Source organism: Oncorhynchus mykiss, chromosome 8 (genome assembly GCF_013265735.2).
Source record: "Oncorhynchus mykiss isolate Arlee chromosome 8, USDA_OmykA_1.1, whole genome shotgun sequence".
Taxonomy (NCBI): domain Eukaryota; kingdom Metazoa; phylum Chordata; class Actinopteri; order Salmoniformes; family Salmonidae; genus Oncorhynchus; species Oncorhynchus mykiss.
This window is the reverse complement of record NC_048572.1, coordinates 25,420,294-25,434,859: the sequence shown is the minus strand read 5'-3', so window position 1 is coordinate 25,434,859 and position 14,566 is coordinate 25,420,294. Positions and strand designations below refer to the sequence as shown.

General features: G+C 43.9%; 1 protein-coding gene across 2 annotated transcripts in view; it reads left to right on the top strand.

The window, feature by feature from the left end:
• The window catches only part of LOC110529680 (protein dispatched homolog 1), a 73,998-nt gene that overhangs the window by 55,415 nt on the left and 4,017 nt on the right, over positions 1-14,566 (top strand). For both annotated transcript variants that reach the window (XM_021612113.2, XM_021612112.2), the window contains 5 exons: positions 12,537-12,566; positions 12,970-13,093; positions 13,281-13,408; positions 14,135-14,232; positions 14,335-14,432. In XM_021612113.2, coding sequence (XP_021467788.2) covers positions 12,537-12,566; positions 12,970-13,093; positions 13,281-13,408; positions 14,135-14,232; positions 14,335-14,432 — 478 coding nt within the window. The remainder of the gene's footprint in view (positions 1-12,536; positions 12,567-12,969; positions 13,094-13,280; positions 13,409-14,134; positions 14,233-14,334; positions 14,433-14,566) is intronic.

Genomic DNA, 14,566 nt, shown 5'->3' with positions numbered 1-14,566 from the left:
GTCACAGTGTTTAGCGATAATGTTATGGGTGATATGCAGTACCATATGTACATTACTGTTTAAGAATATGTACATACATGCATGCCACAGCATTGGACCCTGTATTGAGAAATTAATACATAGTTTTAAATGCCTTCCTTTCTCTTCTCACACACTCTTCTAAATTCAGCTATATAATCCCTCTGCCTGCCTGTTGTCCCAGTCCTGAATATTCTGCTATGTGGAGGTCCAGGTTGTTGTCCTCGGGAGATAACATGTAGGCCCAGGGGTCAGCTAAGCCAGCAGATGCAGGGAGGAGGAGGGGTCAGCCAGCCAGGCACCCAGGGAGCACAATACCAGCCCCAGAGCCACCGCCCTCCCTGCACCCCCAAGCCCCAATGAAAGAGAGCTTTGAGAGCCCCAGGGGATACAGGGCCGCTGTCCTTCCCCAGGCCCCAGCCCGTCCAGTCAATCCACAGGGAATGTCCCCCTGGCCTCTCCCAAGCCTCCCCTCGCTCATCGGCTCTGAGACTTTTCTAGGAGAGGTGCTGATGGTTTTGATGGTCTGTCTGTCCTATTTCCCAGACAAACAGACAGTACCAACACACAGCTCAGCCAGACTAGATCATCTCTGCAAGTATGTCTCTGCTCCATCTCCGTATTGTAATGGTGGACCAGAGGGAGAAAGACCCTCAAGTACATGTTTTGAACATACACTAAGAATCAACAATAGTTTTGACTCTTGTGGGAGTTGTATATGTTTGTTCTTGGCGGTGTATGACTAGTTGTTAGAGGCTTCGGTAGAGTTTTGTCCTGGGACACGTGAGTTTAAAGTTTTGAATAATAAAAAAACACATGTGACTTGCACATTCCCTGCGTTCAGACTGGGATGGAGGATCTGAACATATTTTTTTGGCAAACATTTCTTTAAGCGGGACATATTTAGCATCTTGTTTTTCACCCCTCCTCCAAACCACAGACTGAACCATTATGAAAGTGGAACCATTTAATGCTTTTCCTAATCGTTTACACAGTTCTATATTTAACTCCACAGCAAACATAATAAAATATAAATATTGAAGATGTAATTATTTACTCAGCTCAGCTCCTCTTCATGGTAGTAAGTACTTTCGGGTAGGTTGATTTGTGTAAGACTATATTTTTGCTTACTTTTCGCATGGAAATGTCCTGCCAAATGGATTTAGATCCCTGTAAGTCCATTAGAAAGATGCTCTCTGTGGGTGGCTGTGAGAGCTTCGGTTTATGTACTCGTATTGGGTGGGTACAAACTCCATCCACGCACATTATGCAGTTGGGTGGGAAAATGTGGCAAAGAATAGCATTTCAGCCATTTGGATGCATTCACTGGCATCTGTGGCTTTCGTTAAATTTTTTTTTGAGATAGATATATATATATATATATATATATAATCCATGTCTGAATGAAGAGCAGATGTTCCTCTGCCATGTGCCTCTCTAATGTTGAACGGCTCTGTATTTAGTAAACAGGTCCCTCTTGTTCTGTGATGGCAGGTTTGAATTAAAGGCCAATGTTGAGTTGCTCTCAAATCCGATCCCCTTTACAGTGGTATTGTGCCTCCAATGTCTCCAGAGAGATTGGAGATTGGAAGATAAGAGAGAAGGATAAGCCTGGCTGTCTGGTACAGTCTCCCAGTCCCTGGCTGGCCCCAGACGTTCAGGGCTTTGGGCATCTCCTTTTCCCCCGTGTTGGAGCACGGTGCGCCACAGAATCCCTCTTCGCATGGAGGGAGAGGCCTTTTAATGCCTTGGTAATTTGAGGGTACGCAGTCAGACAAGATCGTGTCAAATATCAGTTTGATCTCAAAGGCTGTAATCCGCGAGATTAGGCAGAGGATTATGTGTATGATCACAGCACTTGGTCGTTACGCCCAGCTATGGAGACCCCCTCCTCCTTCTGATAAGGTTGCACTGGAGTTTCTTCCCCAGGGCTTTTCAGGCTTTTGTGTGTTTGTCCAAGAACTATACAATCAAGAACTATAGAGCTCCTGTTGAGACACATGCAGCGTATTCATCCTCCCATTGTAAAATGACTGTCTCTCTCGATCTCTCTGTTTTACTCTGAGAAGTGAATGGATTTATCCTTGGATGTAAGGATGGAAATCCACTATGAAGGAAGACGTCAGCTCAGCAGAACGGTTGAGCAGCGGAAGGATCTATATGGTGGTCTGGGAAATGCATTAAGATTGTCAGTGTCTGGTAAGATGGTGACTGTTTTTCTATGATTTGAGGATCAGGGGGAAACGATCAGTCAGAGCAGTAGATAAGTCTGTGACCTTGGGAAGTCAGCTGTTTGGCTGCCGTTTGACTACAGTTAGCCTCATCGCAATAGGTTTTCAGGCTCTGGGTTCTTCCAAGCCTGTAATTTGTTTTGATAGAATGCTCTAAAGGCACCTTTTCAGCTCCAGCTGCACTCCCAGATAGAGAGTGGCATCTACCTGTGCTGCCGAGACTGGCCTGACCTTTCATGGCTGAACAACCCCAAAAGAGCCCGCTGACACTGAACTATCCAGGGTCACGTCATGATTATAACCTCTCTCTCCACTCACCCGGGGAGGGCTTTTGCCCATGCATCGCTTCCTGCTACATTCCTGTTATTTTAGCGGCCACAAGTTTGGATTGGTTTCATGCCTTCTCGGATAGCAGGCATTTCTTCCCTTTTCTATAGAAAGGTCTATTTTTGTTAACTCACGCCTGTTTGATTTCGTACTCAAGTACATTTTTTTGACTGGAGGTAGGGAGTTTCCCTGGTGCACAGGAACACGTATTAAACATGACACCTCATCCGGCCTGAACGTTTCATTATATTGGATGAATTTAAGAATTCCTGAATTCCTGTTATATTGGATGAATTTAAGAATTCCTGAATTCCTGTTATATTGGATGAATTTAAGAATTCCTGTCAGTTGAATATGACATGAATTCATAGCCTGTCATTTCTGAGAACTCCCAAAGGTTTCCCTTTAAACTTTTTATTTTATTTTTTAAGATCACGACTCGTATCTTTCCCCAGTGAGAGATCTCTTTTGGAAACATTAACTCATATACCCAAACTGTCTGACAGCTGCAAGCCCCGACCGGCCAGGCGGCCTGAAAATGATCTTTGTGCGATGGATTTCAGGGTGCCAGTTTGACAAGGCTTTGCGCATTATCAAGAATAACAACTGTTTGCGATGCCTGCTGCGGTCTGAGGAGCCTGGAGTCCTCAATGTGAACCCTTGTGAAGTAGCAGCAGGGCTTTTCACGCTAGCATTTTATCCATTTGGCCCATTAACCACTATACAGAGACATCCATCACGCCCAGCCTCAACACTGACTGCTAAAGATGCACCCTGGTGTCTGTGGGGAGATCAGGGGAAAGGAGAGACGAGCACCGCCTGCCCCAGAAAGACACAAAACACGAGGGAAAGCAGGGATGGAGGGAGGGAGCGGCCTGGTTCTATTTTATCTCCACCCTGTAATTCCACAGAACTACCCAGTTAGTTTCCAGAGCGTTCTGTTGGCTTCTTAGAACAGGTCTGCATCTATGTGGAGTGAGTTAAGCACAGGCAGTAGCCTAGTACACCACAGCACGCACTCCAGCCCATTCCTGATCAAGGTGTGTGTGTGTGTGTGTGTGTGTGTGTGTGTGTGAGAGAATGATTTAGCCTGCTACATGAGTACAGGGAGAAGTTCCACTGAGAAACAGGTCAACACTACTCTGTTTCTGCCCCCAGGGCTCAGGGTTGCGATGTTGTAGATAATGTTTTTACCCCATGCATACCTTTACACAGGACCAACAGAATTGGGCCAAAAAGCTTTTTTCTTCCCCCTCAGGGACAATTTATCACCTACTTTGACACTCCGAGACACTTCTGCCTGTTGTAAAACTTGAGCAATTGGACCCTCCGGGCCAGTTACTTCAGCAGTTCATTTGCTGTTGAAGGTGGCAATCTGGGTCTCTTAAAAGCTTGTAAGCCGCGTTTGTTGATGTTAGACGTTTTCACCTGAAGAAACCCAACTTAATGATCCAAGTTACATGTTGTTAAGTCATGAACATTTCAGGAAGTTCTAAAGACCAGAGGGTAAGTTCACGCCCTTTTTCAAATGTCAGTATTATAATGTAAGAGGGGGGATAGAGCGGGGTAGCTGTGGCCTTTAGTGTGGTGTTTTTCCTCATTCCTCCCTGAAGGATGAGTGATGGGAAGAAGTTCACCAAGGACAAACGCTAGTAGTGTGTCCCATGTGTGAACCTTCCCCTACTCCGGCTGCTCTCGTCCACGGGTGAGGGAGTTGGGGGGTGAGAGTGAATCAGGGGGTGAGGCAGCTGACCCCCGTACCTGCGCGGGTGGATAATAAGAGGGGTGAGCGCCCAGTGGCTCTGCTCCAGACCCCGCTTTATACTGTATGGCCCCTGAGCATGAGGCAAAGCAAAGCCCATAAAGGTACCCACCCAAGATCAAAGAGCCATACTATCCTATAAACCAGGATCAAAGCTGGATCTGAACAGCACTCTGTCATAACTTCAAATTAGGTTGCTCTCTTTTTTCTTCTTCTGGTGGAGGGAACAGTTGTTGAGGCTTCATGTGGATAAAAGGCTGACTGTGGCTGGCTGGCTGGTATTATCTCCACACTCTGAGGCTCTAGGCCTGCACTACAGGTTCTCCCACGGCTGACTCGGCTCCCTGGGGAAATGAGCATAATGGAAGATTTGATAACATTTGTGTAATGCTATATAAATAGTTACTAGCATGTAACATGAGCCCTTGTGGATGCCCTTATAACAACCTGTCCAAGTGGTGTATATAAGGTCAAGGAATAATCGCTCACTCGTATGTACAGAATTGCATGGTTTATTTTGTTTATAATGGACCTTCGTCAAAATGGGTCCAGTAGGTACACTTCGCTCCAGGTCTACAATCAGTGCTACTCCCCTCTCATTTGTTCTTATAGTAGTTCAAAACCTGTCTTGAGAATACACTGTTGTATTTTTCATCCTGGATTTAATGAATATTCACACATTTATATGAAAATGCATGCAGCTCGGTGTCCTGACGTCACTCTGATGTACTGTAGATGTGAGGGTTCCTATGAATCACTTTGCTTTGTCTCTTTTTTTTTCTTCTCCTGCTTCTGTGCACTTGGTGAACTTAGCTAACGGTTGGAATGTTCCAGTTCGGCCGGCCCCCTCCTCACACTCACTCTCTCAGCCCAGAGAGGACAGGTCGGACTCCATCACTGACGCTCAGCCTCACAGTCCCAACAGCCCTTGGCTGTGGTCTGCAGCTCACCAGACACCTCTAAGATGTCACAGCGCCGTCTTGCCAAACCCTCTTTGTCAAGAGCTGCGGTTAGAGCTGGAGAGCCTTCAGACACTGTGGCCTTAGATGGCCCGGAGAGAGCAGAGAACATGTACAGAGTAGTGTGAAGAGGATGTCTGGGGAGAAGGAGATGAAAAGGGTGAAAAATTGATCTCTTTACGCAAAAAAATAATCTGATTATCTCTGAGATCAGTCCCAGGGCAACAAACAGTAGCATGCTGGATCAAAGAGACCCAGGCAGGAGCTAGAGGCACCGCTGTGCTTGAAACTGGATATTGTAGGTAAACAGAGGAATATGTGGTGCTTGGGCTTTTTTAAAATGAGTTTACCTTTCTGTCTAGACATGTATGCACCTTATCACATAAGTCTTAATGGAGGGCGTACCTTGATATTGGGCCAAATGATGTGTGGGAGGTTTAGTCTCAAAATGGCCACCACAACAGGCAGGGCAACTCTAGCCTGGTTACCATTCTATTGAACTGTTTAGCCAGCATGACAACTGCAATAGAGTTGGCTAAAGCAGTAACAGTGTGTCAACTAAGGGCGGGCAGCTCATGTCAAGCATGCTAAAACGTCCAGATCTCCTTACCAGGCAGCTTCCAGGACTTAAGTTGTTGGACGTCTTCATAAAGACACTGGGAGAGCAGATGACTGGTCAGCACAGCTGCTTGCCGTTGGTTCCGCTCCTTGACTTTGTGCAGTAGAGGAGTCCCGGTCATGCAAGCAGCAAATGGGAACACAGTCTCCCATCTTTCAGAAGACCAGTCCTCCAGGTCTGACGGCGGATGTTGGACGTAATGGGTTGGGGCTGGCAGCTGAAAGCGATTGGTTCCGCTGCTGGGAGGTCTTGTGGAGCCTCTTGTTCTGAACGTGTTCAGCAACAGTGACTTAGACCTGTTGTTCTGCCATAGGAATAGGCCAACATACAACACACTCGTCTAGTACTGCCTCCCGTCGAATCTGTGTCAAGACTGACATGACATCCATAGTCATGTTTATGATATGAGATGTGTGATTATTCATTAGTATTGGCGGTATTATGTAGGAATTGGGGTTGGGCGATATTAAGGTGACATCGTCTATCGATGATGATTGACAGCTATTGTCAATGGTGACGACATTGTGATGTGACAGACGATGGTTTAGCCTCTTGCAGCAGGGCAGCACACAAGTGATATTCCTAGTAATTTGCCTGTTCCTATTTGCTATAACTTATTTCAATAAATATGTGATACAGAACGCAAGAGAGGAATGTAATCCAGACAGAGCGGAGAATTCCACCAAAGCAGCGGGAAATGTCAGAGAATATTGTCTGTCGGATGCATGGGCTTTAGTCTATAGCTTACACCTATTCATATTTTTTGTTAATGTAATGTACACCTTAACTATCTTGTGTTTTAGATGTTTTAAAAAAGGGACTAATAATGAGAAAACAAATAATAAAAATGACAACTTTAAGCGAAATAAGTTATGCAGACCTCCAATCGAGGTTGCAAACCAAATGGCCATTAACCCATCCTCCTTCCTCTTACTGGCCTATCATAAAAGCCTTAAGACGAGTTAAAGTTATGAAAAATGGCTTATATATTCTAGGCGACAAAAGGTCCTAAAGTTGTGGCTTTCAAAAATAACCAGAATGAAAGTCTGTAGCCTAAGCCAAGGCTATTCTCAATCACCGGTTTATAATGGATGAAACAAATGCTTTCCCCCCCTATTTTATTAGGTAAAATAAAGCAATTATTATCCAGGTCTGAAGACCGCCTGTTCCTCATCAGACAGCTCACCACACATATACAGTTGAAGTCGGAAGTTTACATACACTTAGGTTGGAGTCATGAAAACAACTAGTTTTTCAACCACTCCACAAACTTCATGTTAACAAACTATAGTTTTGGCAAGTCGTTTAGGACACCTACTTGTTGCATGACACGGCATTTTTCCAACAGTTGTTTACAGACAGATTATGTCACTTATAATTCACTGTATCACAATTCCAGTGGGTCAGAAGTTTACATACACTAGGTTGACTGTGCCTTTTAAACAGCTTGTAAAATTCCAGAAAATGATGTCATGGCTTTAGAGTCAATTGGAGGTGTACCTGTTGATGTATTTCAAGGCCTACCTTCAAACTCAGTGCCTCTTTGCTTGACATCATGGGAAAATCAAAAGAAATCAGCCATGACCTCAAAGAAAATTGTAGACCTCCACAAGTCTGGTTCATCCTTGGGAACATTTTCCAAACTCCTGAAGGTAACACGTTTATCTGTACAAACAATAGTACGCAAGTATAAACACCATGGGAACAGGCAGCCGTCATACCGCTCAGGAAGGAGACGCGTTCTGTCTCCTAGAGATGAACGTACTTTGGTGCGAAAAGTGCAAATCAATCCCAGAACAACCGCAAAGGACCTAGTGAAGATGCTGGCTGAAACGTGTACAAAAGTGTCTATATCCACAGTACAATGAGTCCTATATCGACATAACCTGAAAGACCGCTCGGCCAGGAGGAAGCCACTGGTCCGCCATAAAAAAGCCAGACTACGGTTTGCAACTTCACATGGGGACAAAGATCGTACTTTTTGGAGAAATGTCCTCTGATCTGATGAAACAAAAATAGAACTGTTTGGCCATAATGACCATCGTTATGTTTGGAGGGAAAAGGGGGATGCTTGCAAGCCGAAGAACACCATCCCAACCATGAAGCACGGGGGTGGCAGCATCATGTTGTGGGGGTGCTTTGCTGCAGGAGGGACTGGTGCACTTCACAAAATAGATGGCATCATGAGGGAAGAAAAGTATGTGGATATATTGAAGCAACATCTCAAGACATCAGTCAGGAAGTTAAAGCTTAGTTGCAAATGGGTCTTCCAAATGGACAATGACCCCAAGCATACTTCCAAAGTTGTGGCAAAATGGCTTAAGGATAACAAAGTCGAGGTATTGGAGTGACCACCACAAAGCCCTAACCTTAATCCCATAGAAAATTTGCGGGCAGAACTGAAAAAGCGTGTGCGAGCAAGGAGGCCTACAAACATGACTCAGTTACACCAGCTCCGTCAGGACGAATGTGCCAAAATTCACCCAACTTATTGTGGGAAGCTTGTGGAAGGCTACCCGCAACGTTTGACCCAAGTGAAGCAATTTAAAGGCAATGCTACCAAATACTAATTGAGTGTATGTAAACCTCTGACCAACTGGGAATGTGATGAAATAAATAAAAGCTGAAATAAATCATTCTCTCTACTATTATTCTAACATTTCACATTCTTAAAATAAAGTGGTGATCCTAACTGACCTAAGACAGGGAATTTTTACTAGGATTAAATGTCAGGAACTGAGTTTAAATGTATTTGGCTAAGGTGTATGTAAACTTCCGACTTCAACTACACACACACACACACACACACAAACCTGCTGCAGCTCCTCCTTCAGAAAGGGATATTAGAAAAGAGTTGCCTGCACTTAGGCTCTGCCCAGGCTTTCAACAACATTAACTTTCGTCATGATTCAACTAGTTGCGTTCGATTTTGCATTATAGCCCAACTGTCGTTATTTTTTTTTAAATACAATTTTGGTTGGCCAATAGGGGGTGAAATGGCATATGTGTACATACATAATCACGATAGGAAAAAGGTTGACATCGCCCAACCCTAGTATGGTTAAAATGTTCATCATGGACCTAGCCTATTTAGCAAACATCTGAACACCATAAGTGACTAGGCTTACGTTAAATAATTCACGACATGTCATTATTGACATAGTGACTCGTGTATTGCCCTTCTTGGACTAGTTGACAAAGATGTCTGCTGGTTAGCGCAGTGCAGGGTTGGTGATGGCATGTGCAATACCCTCACATTCCTTGGATTGTGGTTCTGAAGCCCCTGGACTCAGGGGGTTAAGCTGGTTGCTATAAAGGGAGCGAGGTCACAGGATAATAAAGACATCTCTTGGACAGCTTGTAACTATTGGCTACAGTGTTGAAATCCGGCCTGTTTGCCTGGAATTTGCACACGCCCATATTTCAATCCCAAGAATGTGGAGATGGCAGGTGTGGCCTCCAGACCCAGTTCACTGGCGGATGTAGCTGTCCGTGTCCCTTCTGCACTCACACATACACACTGCGCTTAGACTTATTATACAGCAATAATCTCTGATTCAGAATCATATATTTTCTCATACACGCTTGCATCCAGAGGCCTTATCTCCAAATAAACCTTATCAGAGACCTGAGTTGTGTAACTAACTTGAAAGTACAATGTTATAGTATTATTTCTTACAAGCTTGTATGTACCTATAATCTATTTAAGGTATACAGGGGAAGCTGATGAGCCCTGACTGAAAGGGATGCTTCTGGATTTTGGCAATGAGGCCCTTTATCTACTTCCCCAGAGTCAGGTGAACTCATAGATACCATTTTTATGTCTGCGCCCAGTATGAAGGAAGTTGGTGGGAGTTTCGCGAGCCAATGCTAACTAGCGTTAGTGCAATGAGATACTATAGACTTCCAGTCACTGCGCTTATGCTAGGTTGCAATTGTGCTAGTAAACAACTACCTTCAAACTGCACACAGAGATATAAAAATGGTATCCACGAGTTCATCTGACTCCCTTTATCCCTTTAAGTGCATGCTTGTGGCTACTCCCTGATGAGATATATATATATATATATTTATTTATTTATTTTACTCAACATTTCGCTACAATATGTAATGCCTAATGCATCATGCTGATATTTGGATTCCACCCTCAAGCCAATCTTACAATTCCATCGCTTGAATGAGCCTCTAATTGTGTGCAGTGTTCCAGCGAGTTTTAATCACAGGAGCGAATAATTGAGAGTTGACAGTAATTGCTCTTGCCCTAACTTGAAAGCTTCATGCAGCCCCCGATTTCCAGAAATATCTGCCGTGTCTGTTAGCAGTTTTCCCCCCCTCAGCTCTGTGACCCCTGACCCCTCTCGCCTCCCTTCACTCCACCACACGTCAACATGGCCGCCTCAGCCTAACCCAGCCACTGCTCCAAAGTTGCTTTATTTATTAACCCAGTGATCCATAAACATTCCCCTTTCTGATAAATAGAATAACATTCAGGAAGGGTAACTGTTGTAAGTTTGTGGAAGAAATGTGGGGAGTTTGTGTGAAGGGGGACTGGGATCAGAGGAGTGGGAAAAACCAGACTTGTGGTTTGTCATCCTGCTGGATTTAGAGACTGCGATCATCAGTCAACGGATTTCTCCTCCCCACCCCACTGCCGCCTCCTTAAAAACATTTTTAGTCTGCGTTTCTTCACATTGCTGCTCTCATTGACAGATTGGATAACAAGAGCATTGAAACACAAAGCTTGTCTTTTGAATGCCAACTTCAATTCCTAATCTTGGCCTATACTTTTTTGAAAGAGGGGTAAAAAAAAAACATTTGAAAGTTTGTTTCATGTGGAAGCCATAGTATCTGAGGATATCTGTTGTGAATCCACAGTATAGTCCTCTGTTTAATACATCTTATTTGTCTGAAATGCAATCATGATCCAAAACAGATCTCGCAGATAAATAGGCAGCAGTGCTCTTTTTTGATGGCTCCTCAACTAAAGATGTTTTATGAATCCAGTCCAACTATTTCCAATAACTCTACTTCATTCTGGACCATAATATCTCTGTCCCGAATTCCGCCGTTCAAGGCCCCTACATGGAAACTAATGGACAGCACAGAAAAGCAATAAATTAAGTTAGCATTGTTTGCCATGGAAAAGTCTAACTTAAGGGGGATATGTTTTTCATTAGGCATTGTTGGTTAGTATCAGGCTGTCACATTTTAAAAGGTGAATCACTGGCTATTTTTCTTGAATGCAAAAGTATAGCAAGGAGTCTCACTCCATTTCTATGTGGTAGTGTTAATGGGACTTACCTTGTCTAGAATATGCTAATTGTTCTAAGCCAGTTCCATACAACATCTGGTTGTCGTATTAACATGTCCAGCTAACTTTAAAGGGGATTTACTGCCTCCCCAGAAGTTGTTAGTGGTGAAAAATTCCCGCCAATAGCTTTTGTCCATCTCTGCCTCGCCGTGCCATGGCAACCACTAATTATAGCATTCCATGGATTCCCTTTTAAAGGGAAGGAGGAAAAATACATCCATCTCTTGGCCATATTGCTCCAATCACGCTGAAATATCCTGTGTGCGTGCGCTGTGATTGGCTGAGGCAGAGGATCGTCTGAGTCCACTTCCTGTTTGGGATACTGATTTCCTTGTTTTCGTTTCTTGTGTGTAATCTTACCTAGTCCCTGATGTGGGCTGTGAGGTCTGTGCCAAATTGTGACTGGTAGTGCAATACTCATGCAGGTTGCAGTGAATAGAATGTGGATAAACATCAAGGCTGCAGTAGAAATCATGATGTCCTTCCTTGGACATAAAGTTAGGACAGTCTGTCCATTTCCACAGATTTCTCTGTCACAGCTGTGATCACGTGAGTCTCTCTCTGTCATTTGCTGTCATGAGCATTGTGCATATTGCATGTGAAGACATCTCCAACCCACCCCTTCCACCTCTACTCTCCCCCTGCCCTCACCCTTCTGGCCTTGCTCTTATCTGTACCGGGCCTGTGTGATCCGGTGGCAGTATCTGATTCCCTCTGACTCATGCTTGCACTCGGCAGCCCGGAGGCTTCCCACTGCTCTGGGAAGGTGCTGATGGTTAGTCCAGACAAATCCAGAGCAGCTGAAAGCTTCATATGGCAACGGGGAAGCCCAGTGCAGATCCTCTCTGTCTGTGTTTTATGGCACAGGAGACATCACCACTAATGGGACTCTAGTCCTCTAAATCTTTTAGCTAAGCTTTACAGATTCTTCATGCACTGCAGCAGTGTGTGGGGTTTTTGTAGATTAGAAACACAAAGCTGACCCAAAGAAAGTGATTTGTGTTGCCTAAAACAGTTAGCGTAATAGATTCTTCATTCACGTGCACATCTGTGCATGTTTTTTTTATTTTTATATATATTACCTAAAGAACAATTGATTGGTATATTTAAAATGAAAAGTTACACTCGAATGGGGCCTCTTTTTGGTTATGTTAGTTTGAATACTGCGAGTTGTTCCCCACAAGGTGTGTGCTGCATTGCTGCTCAAAAACATGTTCCCCCTGCACGGATGCCGAGGCAAATCTGGTTTTGATTGGCTGTTGCTTTGACTCCTAAATGTAAACCTGATTTACCTCCCTTTGTTTTGCAGCCCTGCAAGGCCTTTTCGGTTCCCCAAAAGGTAAGACCTCCCAAAAATAAATATATATATATATATATATATATATGTTTTTTTTTTATTAAGAAAGCTTTTCTCTCTCCTTGAGTCCATCAAAACCCAGCCGAGCTGTCATTCCTGTGTAGTGAAAAGGGCTCTCTGTACCTGGAACCTGCTAACAGTCACCCATGCTCCTTTACAAAAGATGCCTTTAAGTAGTTTCTCATGTCAGAACACTGAATATACTTGAATAACTACAAAATATTCAATAATGGCATTTTAATGAGCACCTTCTACTCTTTTTGATGTTCTACCGGTGTATCCGTGTGCCCTTCTCTTTTCTGCGTGCTTATCAGTACATATAATATTTGTATAGTTATAAAGCCATCAGCCTTGTGTTTAATCAATACCTGTCCTTCATCTTCAGCTATGCAGAGCTGATTGCTGATTGGCCAGTGGTGGTCCTGGGGGTGTGTACAGTCCTCATCGTGGTGTGTGCCCTGGTGGGTATCCTGGTGCCAGACCTGCCAGACTTCTCAGACCCTTTACTGGTGAGTAGGCCGAGCCGACGGAAGGCACACCACTTTCTCCATAGAAAATCTTGGTCCTTATTTGACCAAGATGGACAACCTATTGTTTCGCACACACTAAAATCATTATATTGAGTGGATGTGAAAAGTCCAAGATGTCAAAGGTGAATTTCCTGGTAAACTAAAAAGATGTCCTCTATTTCTTCAGGGATTTGAGCCACGAGGCACAGCCATAGGCCAGCGACTAGTCACGTGGAACAACATGGTGAAAAACACAGGGTACAAAGCAACCCTGGCTAACTACCCATTCAAGTATGCGGATGAGCAGGCGAAAAGGTAACAAGTATAACCACGCAGATCCTGTCCATTTGATGTCTTCCTCCTAACCCTTTAGTGAAGCAGGCTAAATCAGGTTTAGGCCTCAGGCCAGGAGATGGAGTGATGAATGCTGCCGAGAGACAGACAAGCAGACACACTAAATCTCAATCCCATCCTGCAAAAGGATCGGTGGGGAGGTTGTTCTATCCCAGGCCCATCTTCCATTACTTATCCCGATCACTGGGGGCCCGGTGAATAATCAAGGGCAGGTGTGTGTTTGCGCATGCAAGTATGTGTGTGTGGACTTGGGGGGCCTCCAGGGCCAGACCTGTCAGCAGGACTCTGCCTCAGCCCCTCAGTCTGCTCTGACAAACTCCTGATTAAAGGGCCATCCTGTCTGTCTCGGTCAGAGGATGTCACTCCCTGAAAATCCCTCTATGACCTGGCTATTATGATATTTAAAATAATGATAACAATATGATTGTGTCATACATCAGTAGAGTGATCACTATCACTGGCTTTGTCATCACTAATGGGTTGGGCTAAAACCATTTCCTTCATTTGTTTAAGAATGACGCTATTTTTAACTGTCTTTTTCATTTTGTTACCAAGTGAAAAATTAGTATGTATGCTTTAAGTGGATTACATCTTATTCTTTCATGTAGATCTTCAGAATTAAAGGAACCTTTTATACAAATGTATGAAATGTCAACAGTGTAATCACACTTCAACTTTTTATTCCAGTCACCAAGAGGACAGGTGGGCTGAAGATCACTTTGACAGAGATAAAAGACAAGCTGACTGGGACTTCAGTAAAGACAGTTTCTTCTGTGATGTCCCAGGTACAAACTCTTCACGCTTCTTCTGTTTGTCTATTAAGGGTTTGACTGACAATGCTCAACTGTGATGAAATGCTAACCAGATGCTCTTTACTGTATGTGTAGGTGACAGATACTCTAGATTAGTATTCACATCTGCAGAGGGGAAGAACCTGTGGAACATACAAGCAATTAAATCTATGTGCAATTTGGACAATACACGGGTAAGTGGAACATCACTGTTGAAGATGTGCCTCAGCATTTTCTCATTTCAAATGGTGCAATAAGCCCCATCATATTAGTCATGTTATGGCTGGAGTCTGATCTCCTTGGGTCAATAGTTCTGTTCTATTCTAGT